The following is a 13,547-nucleotide window of genomic DNA, read 5'->3' as shown; positions in this document are numbered from 1 at the left end:
ATTGTCAATTACACAGTGTTGGTGATAGGGGGAGAGAGTGTCTTGTTCTTTTTAAATCACCCCTTGAGGGGCACTGGAAGCTTTTCCTTTTTAGGTAGGTTGGGTCCATGTTGTATTGGCCCACTAGGTATATGTTGCAGTTGGCCCCCTTGGTAACACAAAGGTTCTCAGCTCTCTGCAGAGAAATGAACATAAGCAGGGCAGATGCTTGGACTTCAGGCAAATGCAAGTGTTTTCAAAAAAATAAACACCTCTCTCCATTTATTCATTTTATTTTTAATTGCCTTGTTTTAAGTGGTTATATTTGTATATTGTTCCCATTAGAGACGATTTACATTCCAGACATCCCATTAACAGTCCCTTTATGTTTGCGGAGGGAAGAAAGTCTAATAGATTTCTGTTGACTTTTTAATTTTCCTTTGCACAAATATCTATCACTTTTAATATGGATCTCTGTTAGCACATCTATATGTGCATAAAGCTGCGCAGATACCTGCATTTATATGTGGATGTTTATTCCCGTGAATAGGGGCTGCTACCTCTAGCATGCTGGCCCACATTCTCCCTACCTGAATTTCCCTCTGTAGTTTCCAGTGAATATGTTGTGTAGTGTTGCTGTGCTCTTTTAACCAGTTCCTACATTTCACCCCAATGGTGACTGAATTACAGGGACTGGTGGCCTTCAGAGAACATCTTCACCGCAGAGTTGTGTGATTGGCACCCAGCTGTGCTGAGTGTGGGTGTGCAAAGCCATATCTGAGTCACTGTCTCCTCACTGGGGCTGTACATGCGTGTTGCTAGATGGGGGCATAGCTGATGGTTCTTTGTGCTGCAGTAAGCTCAGTTACTCCAATTCTTGCTCAGTGAGTTGTGAGAGAAATTCTCAGTCTTTCTGGGTGCACGGCTATTGGTATTAGCCTGCATCCTCCCTGCAAAGTGGATGGGTTACCAACACAAGTGGAAGTGACGTCTACACCTGACTTGGGTCAGCTGACTCGGGCTCACGGGGCTTGGGCTGTAGGGCTATAAAATTGCACTGTAGATATTTGGGCTTGGCCTGGAGCCTGGGCTCTGAGCCTCTGCGAGGGGAGAGGAGCTCAGAGCCCAGGCTTCGTTCCAAGCCTGAATGTCTACACTGCTGTTTCTAGCCCCGCAGCCTAAGTCAGCTGACCTGGGCTCTGAAATTCGCTGCCACAAGTATTTTTCTCGCAGTGTAGACACACCCCTGGTGTGAGTTGAAAGCACTACGCAATGCTGATGGAAGGGGTTTGTGCATGGACGAGGAGATGAGAGGAACAGCTCCTGAGAAAAAGCCTGAGGGTATGTCTACACTGCAAAAAAAAAAAACAAAAAAAAAAAACCCCACCCAACCAACCTGCGGCTGCGGGTCTCAGAGCCCAGGTCAACTGACTTGAGCTCGCACTATGGGCTAAAAATAGCAGGGTAGACGTTCTTGCTTAGCTGGAGCTTGGGCTTCTGGTGCTCTGCACCGAGGGTATAATAGGCAGGGTGGCGCGTCAGTTCCTTCTTACCGCCGCACCGGAACTCTCCACTGTCCGAAGCTGATCCCTTCTCTTCTTCCTGTAATGTGTATATAGTCTTAGGTGCGTTAGTCTTAGGTTTTTGATGCTGGTTAGTGTTTTGGTCATTTCCCAGGGACTTAGATTATGCCCAAGACACCAGGCTTCAAAAACTGTAGTCTCCTGTCCCTGGTCTTCTCTACTCAGCGACAACCACCAGCACTGCCAGAGTGAAAAGGAGAGGCAGGAAAGACCCTTCATCTGAGAGTAAGGGATGCGCTCTCAAACATAAAACGAAATCCACTCCTAGACATTCTAAGAGGAGAAATCCCTCCGTGACCTGTCCAAGGTGAGTCTTCACACCCGAGCTGCAGGGACTTAGCGGTATCAAGTAAACGAAACACTAGAACCTGAAGGACTGGGAACTACTGGTGCCCTCAAAACCCACCAGGTTGGAGACTCATTCATTGATGATACTGTCATGACACTCTACTTTACCTCTACTCCGGTGGTATGGAATGACAAGAGACATCCTCCAAAGGGGCTGGTGACTTTTACTGCTCTGTGGGTCCGGGAGGATGAAGATATTCACCAATCTTCCTCATTATTGGGATCAATCCTCACCAGAGAGACACTAACACCAGTGGGAATTGAGGTCTGTGAATGGAGTCTATCTCCCAACCCATCCACTAGCCACAGTTTCCCTTCAATGGGACTGATGGAACCGAATCTGACCTTTTCATTGCTGGGACAGTCAGACATGGTGGTGGAACCAGATTCACCTCCACTTTGAGTGATCAGCCCAGAAGGGATCAAGAATCTCCTGGAACCAGGCTCGGGCACACAAACAAGGGCCACTTCCTCAGGACTGGTGGCACCAGATGCCGTGGGCACTGCTGCAACATACTTTTGACCCCTCATACTGGTCTTATGGGGGCCCATGGCACCCCTATGCATGGGACCTGGAATCCATTTGATCCAACAGGGAGTCAGACCATCTGTCTTCTGCAAGAGGTCAACCAGAACCTCTCCTCAAGCTTGAGAAAGATGAGCTGGTACTGCCGGTACCCACAGGGATATCATCCTCATCACCCAGTGAGGTGGTTGCTCCAGCCTCACTATCTCCCCCAGGTGATCATAGACCATTTCAAGAGGTGTTATGGAGAATGGCGCAAGAGCTCCTAATCTCCTTTGGAGGAGGTCCACTACTCTCAACATGAGCTCCTGGATATACTACAGCCTACGGAATCCAGTTGGGTTGCACTGTCTGTGAATTAAGCTTTACTAGACCTGGCAAGGTCTATACAGCACATGGCAGTTCTCTGTGCCCCTACCCCCAAGAGGGCAGAAAAGCAATACTTTGCCCTGACTAAGGGAGTGGCATTCTTGCTCACCCACCCTGCCTCGAGCTCCAGGATGGTTCAGGAGGCCACGGAAAGATCCAGACATTGTCATCCAAGGGCCACCCCTGCAGTTAAGGAGGCCAGGCACCGTATGGAGAGGAAGGTGTTTATGTCTACCAGCCCTCCGTTTAGAATCTCAAACTATCCATCTCACCAGATACAATTTCCTCAATTACTCTGAGCTCCTGGACTTTAGGGACAAGTTACTCAGGAGGACAGGGTTCAATTTCAAGCCTTTATTAACGAGAGCAAACTAGTGGCCAGGCTTCATTCCCTGGATGTGAGACAAGCATTGACATTTTTTCCGAAGAGAACAAAACAGATCAGAAAGTCACCTAGACTGCTCATTGCCATAGCAGAATGAGTATAAGGACAAGCCATACCCTCTTGGAGGATCTCTGTGGATCTCTGGCAGTATCTTCCTCTATCAGCTGGCACAGCTTCCTCCCCTTACAGGGTGAAGGCTCCCTCTACAAAGGGACAAGCAGCTTCCATAGCATGACTTGAAGAGGTGTCCCTGCTTGATATCTGCAGGGCAGTTACATGGAGTTCCATCCTCGCATTCGCCTAACTGCCCTGCAAATATCAAATGGGCACCTCGGAGAGATGCTATTGTCCCAAAGGACGCATCAGCAGAAGATTCTTGGACCCAGACATCCTTTGGGACAGCTGTTCTACCAGCAGCTATATCACTGGCATCCTCGTATCTCCCTCCTCTCTGAGTACTGCTTGTCAGTCACCCACATTGGGACACACATAGGGACCAGCACTCAAAGAAGAAAGGGAAGTTACTTACCTGATTGTAATGAGTCTTAGAGATGTGTGCTCCCTGTCTATATTCCACTGCCTGCCCTCCTACCCCTCTGCTTCGGATCATGACAAGATTCATGGTAGAGAAGAAACTGGAGAGGTGGTTGGTCCTCCCCATCCCTTATGCCTTTGGTGTGAGCACAAGGGGAGCATGGGCACAGGCATGGACCAACGCACACTGCTTGCAAGAACTTTTCGGTCTCAGGCACATGGAGTCCATGTGTACCCTTGATGGAATGCAGAGAGGATCGCACGTCTCGAAAAACTCCAGTTACAGTGAGGTACTTAATTTCCCTTTGCTGCAGTTATGTGGTCTGTGCGCTGCCTCCTCCCCACTTGCCCTCGAGCATCCAAGTTTATTTGCTCTCTTCCCACCCCTGTTCCCCCCCCACTTCTCCCAAAAACCAGCTCCACCATCACCAATGCTGGCGTCTGGATTTGCAGTCAGCAGCCATCTCCTATAACCATCAGGCTGTCAGCTTTGCAGCCCCTCTCCCCCTCCTACCTCCCCCATCATTCACCAGAGGAAAAAAAGAGCTGGAGCCAGAGCTTGAAATATATCATGCAATAGTGTATCATGAATTTCTTGTGAATCACAGTGGAGAAACAGGTTTATTTATTTCAGAGACTTTAAATCAATATAAAGTAGGTCTCTTAGTTCTGAAGCTGGGATGGAGTGTGAAAAAATGAGCCCATTGTACTCTTAAAACTTTGGGGAAAGGAGATGACAGCTATATAATTCCATTTACCAGGCACTAGGGGCTTTAATGTGAAGGTGACAGGGAGCTCTTTGTGCATTTAGAGCACCATATCTTCTAAATAAAAGATCTGTAGACTTGATAGTGGAGCATAGCTCTGACTTTAATAATCTCCAAACATTAGACTGAGCCAATATGTTCCCAAGTCAGAAAGGTCCCCCACCGAACGCTCGTAAATTAAAAGTGCAGGCACTGCACACATTCATAGATTAGAAATGCAAGAGCTGCAATCCGTCTCCAACAGGAAGCCCAGATGGAGAGGAGGGGGGTGTTCATGCCGCCATGTGAATAGGATAAAGACTCGAGAAACAGGGTGTTTAGAAGCACAGCTCTCAGTTCTTCATCGTTTCAAAGAACGTGCTTCATGTTGGCATCCTAACCGAGGTCTGTTCTCTTGTATCCAGATGCCATTTATCCCATCATCTAATAAGTTTAATGTGCAGAGCTGAAGTGCTGAGTGATAAAAATGAAAGCTGTAAGATGTGCTGAGGCTCAACCACAAATAATGGTACTTTGGCTTTAAGTCAGTGCAATGTGAATTTTTGTTGAGACCTTTACTCTGATAATTTCTCTTGTGTTTATTAACGCTGCTAGCTATTGTATGTGTGTGTCTTTTTCCAATTCTAATTTCTGACCCACACTATATAAGCTGTGGGATATAAATTACCATTATTAATATTATTTGTATAAAATGCAGTGTTAAATTCTTATAAGCTAAGACTCTCTCTCTCTCGTGTGAACATAATAGCAAGTTCAAGCACAATATTTAAGGTTGCCATAACAGTTTCCATTCTAGCCCTGTGTTCTCAGTTCCTCAGATCTTTCCTCTTTGGTCACATACACAGGCTACTAAGTTTTCAGCAAAACTAGTTTTGTAGTTAACTGCCTCAGTGAGTAACAACAGCTCAGTTGTTGGAAATGTGTCTAAGTAAGGCTGCTGGCTGCTAAGATTTAGAGTACATGGGTGCTGGCAAAATGAACATACCTATCTTAGAGAACATGACATTTATACTAATGTTGAAGGGGAATTTTCAAAGAAGTGAAGGACAGTTCCCAATTCCCCTTTGTGCTTTGAAAATCTCCCCCAAAGTCAATAAAGATACTAATTTCATTGTCATAATGGTCCATTAAATAAGTAGAAAAGAATGAAATAGATACTACGTATGTATCAGTAAGGTTGTAATATAAAATACTACATTATCTGAGAAATAGTATTTGTTCATGTAATTAAAGGCTGTATTGTAATGCATGCAACATTAGATTTGGCATTTCCTTTTGAGTACTTAATTGTGCAACCGTAATGTTCTGTTAATGTAGGGTTTTTTTGTATAGAGCCTATTGGATAGATTACTTCTTAGCCGTATGAAAGGTCTGTCTTAAATTAGTGAAAATATGGGGATCTGGGTGGCTTAAAGAGTTAGCACTGGTATTTGGAGCCTTTTACCTCTAGTTTGCCTTTCTGAATTTGGCCCAGATCTGTAGTGACCAGAAGTCATTGCCATCTCAAGGCCTGTATGAATGAGTTGGTGGTCTCAGTCCCGTTTCTAGCCTATTTGTAATGGATGTGCTATGAGAAGCATTGTGGTGGTATTGATGGGATGGCTATTAGTGTAAACAAAACCAGACTTGTTTCCTAGACCAAGGGAGCAGCTATCTGCTGCTGATCAGAAATGCCAGAGCTGAGCTGCTGTATTAGAAAGCTGTAATTTATATATAAAATGCAAAGACAATGGCTATGGGCCATCTCTGCATTAGTCACTCACTCCCAGTAGCTTCTTTTCCCCCTTATTGCAAAGTGTGTGGGAAGGGAGCAGGGGAGGGATTGAGGAGGGGCGGGGATTGAGGAGGGGGACACAGTCTTCTGATTATTGTAGTACTTTCAATTTCTTTTAGTGTTGGGATCCAATACATTTTATTTTTAAGCAGACAATCTGGTTTCAGAAGTTCGGTGTCTAATGCTTCCTTGTTAATGACTATTCTGCTCTGATTATCTGCTCTATCAAATTAAGCACAAAAAGAGATGTTAGAAGTACCAGTATGCAATTATATCTGTATAATATACAGGTGCTTTTTAAAAATCAAATCCATCATCATTCGCCACTCCTCCTTACTTCTCCATACTTTCCCTGCGTCCAGTGGCTGCTGGGCTTGGGAGGAAGGAAGTAGCCTCTGTGCAAACTTAACCCTTCCTTGAACATGGTCAGATCCATAAAACTGCTGCTCACCATAAGATTGATGATGCTGGCTGGTGCTGCCTTGACTCTCTCTTGAGTAAGATGCTCCAGTCACCACCACTTCCCTCCTAGGGTATTTTAAAGCCACCTGCTTGGCTTGTCACAGAACCTCTATTGTTGGTGTTTGCTTTTTTGAATGGGTGTGTTTATGGTTTTGGATACACCGCTTGCTCCTAAGCGGCCTTTCGCACACGGGGCTTGTGTAGCATTGTCTGTCTAAATTATCTGTCAGCTTTTCTAAAGTGCACTAGTGTCTTTGCTGCCCGAGTGTCCCATTGAAGAACACCCTTAATTGCACAGGCATTGGTATTGTACTTCTCCAGTCATTTCATTCTGCTTCACCCTTGGACATTTTCTTGCAGAAACATTTATACAGTAATATACACTGCACCATTTAAAATTGTTAATTGGAGATTGAATTACTTGTCAGCCTTTAAAAATGTAGTCCTCTCAGGTCAGAGATGAGGTAGTTAGCAGGGCTAAATGGATGAGCTATTGCATTCATTTTTTCTCAAGCCAAATGATCATTGTCTATAAGCTGGCTAGCCCCTCCGTGCCTTTTAACCTCTGGCACCTTAGCTGAAATCCAGTCTGAAGCCATATATGTGAGATGAGTTGGCAGATTCTCTGTTCATTTGCAAGTAGATAGGAGAACACACACAAAAGAAATGGGGGAAGATGGAGTCCAGTGGATTGATGCTTAAGTGCCAGGTTGTATGCTGGGAGACTGATTCTTAAAAACACACTCTCTCTCTCTCTCTCTCTCTCTTCCTGTAGTGCAGGGAACGTGGTAAGGTAGTTTGCTTTGTGCTTCAATGGTGATTAAACCAGAATTTAATTTTCTTTTAAAGATTGCATATACTAAAATTACTCATGCCTCCCATGACACTCAGTCCGTAGCATGCTCATGTGTGTACATACATGTAATATGACACACAAATTAGGTGAGCTACTATTCATCAATATTGTTTTATATGCATCTGGGAACCATGATGCCTCTGATGACAAATACACTGATAAGTAAATATGGCCCTCACTCAGTATTATACAGTGATTACAATGGCACATAGCCTCCCAATGCTCTGCCACTTCACTCAAATGTCTGGAGCACTCGGGAAAAGGAACTGCATATTTATCTTGATCTCCAAAAAGGGATTTAAGGGCAAGAGCAGGCAGTATATTAGACTGTTTTCATTGCCTGTCAGCAGCGGTAAACCTGAGCTGTCTACAGTGTCTCTAGATAAGCAGTGGCCCGTTTTGCATGTACGTACGTGTGCGTTCATTTGAAGATAGGGAGTTAAAATTCTTTTTATTTTTATTTTCCTCTGTGGAAGGCGTTAGCGGACTTGTGCCTCACATCTGGAGGCTAGTCTTTACCTGTCCCTGAACCTACATCTTCACTCCTGGCTTCTCAACTTGGGGTAAAATGCTCGTCATGGCACAAGATTTTCTTGGGGGGGGGGGGGGGAGATAAAGGGAAGTGGGAACCAGGAACTCCAGAGTTCAAATCCCGGTTTTTACACTGACTGCCAAGATGTTGGGCAAGTTTCTTAACCCTTCTGCCTTGGTTTCCCTGTGTGTAAAATTTGGATAATATCCTTCTCACATGGGTTTGACAAGGATTAATTACCGTTTGTAAAGAATTCTGGTGTCTGTGCCTCCATACTCCAGAAGAAAGTGAGCTTGCACCGGGCGAATGGCGCTGTGGTGTCGATGGGCGCAGAGCTTAGAGGTTTCCAGACCCCAGCTATGGTCAATTGTTGCCATGAAGAATAAGATCGGAGTACTTTATGATCAACAACACCTTTTGTAGTTATGCATGCTATCTAGAGCGATCGAAATCCCAGCTCGTGGCCAAATCCTGAGAGGTGCTGAGCGCTGGCAACTCCCATGGAAGTTAACAGGAGCTGCAGTGTTGCTGAGGGTATCTGCCCCTCTGAAATTGACCGCCAGTATTGAACTCTGATTCTAGTCACGCACATACATGTAACAAACCACAGGATTATGGAATAATTTCAACACCTTTTTATTGGAAAGGGGACTTCAAAATAATTAAGCCCCCTACTAATTTCCCTGAAATCTTTCTGAACAAGATGGGTTACATTCCCTATGGGAAGTTTTAGAACTTCAAGTCCTTTGCACACGTACGTACATGCAAAACCAGATCTGAACTTCACTTCCACAGTGACAATGCTGCCCTAATGATTCAAAATTGCTTCTCTCTCTGGGTTCCCCACAGCCCCATTCCCCCCAAAACTAGCTGTTTGGGGCCGGGGGTGGAGGGATTGGTTTGAATTTGTTTTAGATCTAAATGAAACAGGTATGTAATGCCCTCTGCCTGTTAGAAAGACTCAAGCCATAAAAATAACAAACGGCATGTATTTGCTAGAATGTCAAAGTTATGAGTTTATTTTGTAATGATGTGCTCCTGCCTTCATGAGGTAAACTGGCTGTGGCAGAGGTGTTATTAGTAATATGGACTCAGTGGAGCAGAAAGCTGAGTGACCGAGAGATCAGTGTATCAGTCAGTGAGAGGGCAAATGGAAAGAGACAGCGGGAGAATGAGAAAAGAGCTGCAGTGCCTGGGCTGAGATTAGAGATGGAGCCTCGGAAGAGAATTGAAAGTCCAGCAGTCACAGTTGTAGGCTTCCTTCCCCCTCCAAGGAGGCACGGGTTCTTTGTCTGTGCTCACGTGCTGTACTGGGTTTTGTGCAGGGCTGTGGTTTTTCCCCCTTAAAGGCCTAAATGTGTCAATTCCACTGCTGTGTTTTGCACAAGGGCAGCTTTGGTCTAGTGGACTGAAGACCTGGGTTCTAGTCCCCGCTCTGCCACTCCCTGGCTGTGTAACTAAAGGCAAGTCATGCAACTTCCCCGTGCCTCAGTTTCCCCATCTGTAAAAGGTGACGGGAGAGTGAATGTTTGTATAGCACTCAGGGGTCTAGAGAAGGTCCAGGTATTTATTACTGCTGCTGTTCAAAGAGCTGCCCCAGCAATGACTGTTGGAGTGGTAGGACTTGCTGGAAGGGTGGACTGGAATGCACACACAACATGGGACAGGCTGAGCAGAGGCTGTTTGTTACCCTTTCACGTTGTCTGACCCTTTCTGTTCCTCTTTTGAAAGGTGCTCGGACGGGAGGTGTACACCTCAAACAACCAGCTGGGCGGGGTCCAGATCATGCACAACAATGGCGTGACGCACAGCACTGTGAGTGATGATTTTGAAGGCATCTACACCATTTTGCAGTGGCTGTCCTATATGCCCAAGGTAAGTCTTGTTGGTGCAGCAATGCAAGGTGCCGTTGCCTGTACTGGCTAATGGTATTCACTTAACTCAGTTCTTTGGGGCACTGCAGGGACCATTGGAGAACTGTCAATTCCCTGTGCACATCACCCCGCTGGCAAACTGTCCATAGTAATCTGTGCAGCAGGGTTTTTACATGTAAAGTTGATTGTCTTTTATAGAAATGATGCTAAAAGTTTCCCCTCCCCAGCAAAGTTACTGTAGATGTGAGTTGCTCTGCAGCCAAGCGAATGCGCAGGTCACCTGTCTTCTGGAAACAGTGGGTGGGATGAGTCAGGTGGCTTTGGTCACCTTTTTAAAATTAAATCGCGAGCCCAGTAGATGCTGGCAGCACCTGAAGCTCAAGAGTAAACGAAGTACAAAATATGCCAAATGAAGTCTCTTGCAAGTGTCAACATGAACGTACCATCTTCTTCAGACCTTTGCAAAGATATTGAGATGCTGCAGTCATTGGGATTGTCTGGAAAGGGGGCGGTAACGTGCAACAGGAACTGGGATGACATCAGCCAGTTCATTTGCATTTCTAATGTTTGGTGCAGAGCCATGAATACCGCAGGACAATTTATCCCATTTTTTTGTGTTGTTGTTTGTTTTAGAGTGTATCCAGCCCAGTGCCTACCCTCACCGTCAAGGATCCTATAGACAGGGTCATTGAGTTTGTTCCCACCAAGACTCCCTATGATCCCCGCTGGATGTTGGCTGGACGTCCTAGTCCCAGTATGTACATCTTTGTCATGCAGGTTGTGTGATAGTTCAGCTGGTTTCAAGATCTCTACTGGCATTAAAATGACAGCCAGAGCTTCAAAATATGTACTTCAGTAATGGAATTTGGCACTTACCAGTACTAAGTATTGTTATTGATAGTGCACTAATGATGCTGTATGGAATGGCTGCTGTCTACTAGCTTCAGAGCAGTGTGGTTATAATTAGAAAAGTGGGGATACTACACTAGCCACTGACTCCGTTTTAAATGGACTGAAGCCACTGCAAGGATGACCATGTCTGTAATGAATCTCTTTTATGTATTGGAAACCCTTACTCACTTGCATGAGTAAGAATTATCCAAGTAACTCCATAGACTTCAGTGGGATTATTTGTGTGAGTAAGGACTAGTTGCATAAAGGTTTGTAGATTCAGGCTCTTTGTGTGTCAGATGTAGATAGAAGAAATCCAGGTGAGAAGATGATTAAAAAACAGTAGGTTGAATTTTGGCAAACCCCAGCATTACTAAATAAAACTATTTTAATAGGTGGCCTATTGAAACCAAACTAAGCATAAAATTGTCAAAAACACCAACATGATTTACAGCTTGCCTGCACAAACATTTACTTCTCAGCAAGCTGGCCTGTGACTCTGCCAACTGTCCACATGGACCCTGCTGGCACCCATTAACAGTTCGTTAACTTGCTTTGATTAGTCCTGTTTCAAAGAGGACTAGATCAAAGCGAATTCTTCCATCTACCTAGCTGCATATACTGGGGAGAGGTGTTGGGGAGGTATGTTGACCTAACTACATCACTCGTGAAATTTTTCACAGTTGACCTAAATTTTAGGTGTAGACCAGGCCTTAGTCATTTCTGAGAATGGGACTTCAAGGCCTGGTCTACACTAAAAAGTTAGGTCAGCCCAGGAAAAATCCACACCCTTGAGTGATGTAATTAAACTGACCTAATCCATGGTGTAGACAGTGCTGGGTCAATGGAAGAATTCTTCACCTCTTGTGGAGGTGGATTCTCTCTCTGTCCTAGGAGTGTCTACATTGAAGCACTTCTGCAGTGCAGCTGTGTTGATGTAGCATTTAAAGTGTAGACAAGCCCTAAGTCTTATTGACTTATAATGAGATCTAGGTTCCTAAATGCCTAAGTCACTTCTGAAATGGGACTTGGGTGTCGAAGTCATGTAGGTGTTTTTGAAAATTTTACTGTCAGTCTGCTTCTACAAAATCATATCAATCAAGACAAAGGGTGCTTCTGAAGGTGGCTTTGATTTTGTAGTTGTTCTGCTTGAGTTTGTGAAGTTCCCTAATGATAGTGCACAATTTTTCACTTTTCCCCAAAGTAGAATTTTTTATTTTAAATTCTGCACTGAATACATTTGAGAGCAGTTGGGGATTTGAATGGAAATCAGAAGGTAGACGTTCCAGATGACATTTTCTCACAGACATTGCCCTGATGTCCTGGTTGATTTTATTTCCTTTAAGATTAACAGGAAAGTGCCTTATGAGATGAAAGGCCCAGCCTTGAACTCAAATGCATCATGGGGCCTCCTGGAAAGCCTGCTACCACACCCTGGACATTTTTTCTCTCAATACACATTATGCATTTGAGATTTGAAAATGACCCTGACACTATCCAGGTTTGCTCCTGGGCTGGAAATATTCTCCTCTGCTTCTGTAACTAACCAGAAAGCCATGTGAATGTTACTATTTGAAAGGAGAGAGAACAGGTTGGAGCAGGGAATCAGAGTGCTGAAGCCAAATATATCATGTACTTTTCAGAGATTATGAAATAACCAGTTTGAAGAGACGTAAAAAACAAAATTTACACATGATAGTATGTAAGTTCTGAGTACTTAAGAGAGCATATTTACAATTCAGAGCTGCTTTTTATAGTTAGGGAATTGTCCCGTTTTTGGAATTTAAAACCCCCCAAATAAAAGCCTTTATCATAAAGGAATCCATCTCTAACTAGCGTGGCAGACCTCACACAATAATTGGATTGGAACCATCGCAAAAGATTGAACCCCTACTGTTCCCTTTTGGAGGCGTGCAAGAGATGTGCGGACAAGCTACAAACTAGGTGACCATTATCCCCGCTGTTATTAATGAGGTTTGAGGGATAAAATGAGATTTGTGATAAACTAAGTTTTCCGGTTTTGGATAATATTTTTTCATCATCTCTCCAGTAATTCATCCAGCTGTCTGAGTGCAGCTAACACCGGCTTCCAAATCGAGTGACTTCAGATTTTAATTTAGTGGAAGCGTTAAGGAAAGCAGATGATTCTCCGTGATAAGTTAAAGCAGATATCTCCTAGGTGAAAAGTTAAAGCCATTTATTAGAGGAGATAGTGCTGTGATATTCTTCAAACTGACGCCCAACACGAGGCCAGAATCTAAACGATCAGCTTTGGGCTCATGATAAAGAGATAATTTTGAAATGGATGGTCACATTTTACAGTGGGGCCACGGAGGCAAGGAATGTAGAACACAGTAATTACAAGTTTGGTCTTGATAAAACACTCTCCATCCTGTTTAAGTCAGCAGAGGTTAGCTCGCTTGGATCTCCACTTTTAATTGGTTTTAGACTGGGGTTTGCGGAGGCAGAGGTGCTTGTTCAAATTAAAGCAGTGTTCAGAAGCTGTGTGCCCAGGGGTAAAGCTGGGAGGCTGTGTTTTTGTGCAAGCTTTGTGAGGGCTCAGTGAAAAGCTGCTACCTGCAGAGTAATTTGTATTGCCTGGGTGTATAGAGGATCCTGAGTGCCATGATTTGGTGCTCGCGGCTTCTACAGTCTGGAGAACTGCGG

At 44.5% G+C, this 13,547-nt stretch overlaps 1 protein-coding gene across 12 annotated transcripts in view; it reads left to right on the top strand.

The window, feature by feature from the left end:
* The window catches only part of ACACA (acetyl-CoA carboxylase alpha), a 219,650-nt gene that overhangs the window by 151,460 nt on the left and 54,643 nt on the right, over positions 1–13,547 (top strand). For all 12 annotated transcript variants that reach the window (XM_054008120.1, XM_054008119.1, XM_054008122.1 and 9 more), the window contains 2 exons: positions 9,847–9,990; positions 10,623–10,743. In XM_054008120.1, coding sequence (XP_053864095.1) covers positions 9,847–9,990; positions 10,623–10,743 — 265 coding nt within the window. The remainder of the gene's footprint in view (positions 1–9,846; positions 9,991–10,622; positions 10,744–13,547) is intronic.

The sequence above is a fragment of the Malaclemys terrapin genome, chromosome 18 (genome assembly GCF_027887155.1).
Source record: "Malaclemys terrapin pileata isolate rMalTer1 chromosome 18, rMalTer1.hap1, whole genome shotgun sequence".
NCBI lineage: Eukaryota > Metazoa > Chordata > Testudines > Emydidae > Malaclemys > Malaclemys terrapin.
Note: the sequence above shows the minus strand (reverse complement) of the source record. Positions and strands in the feature narration are given on the sequence as shown.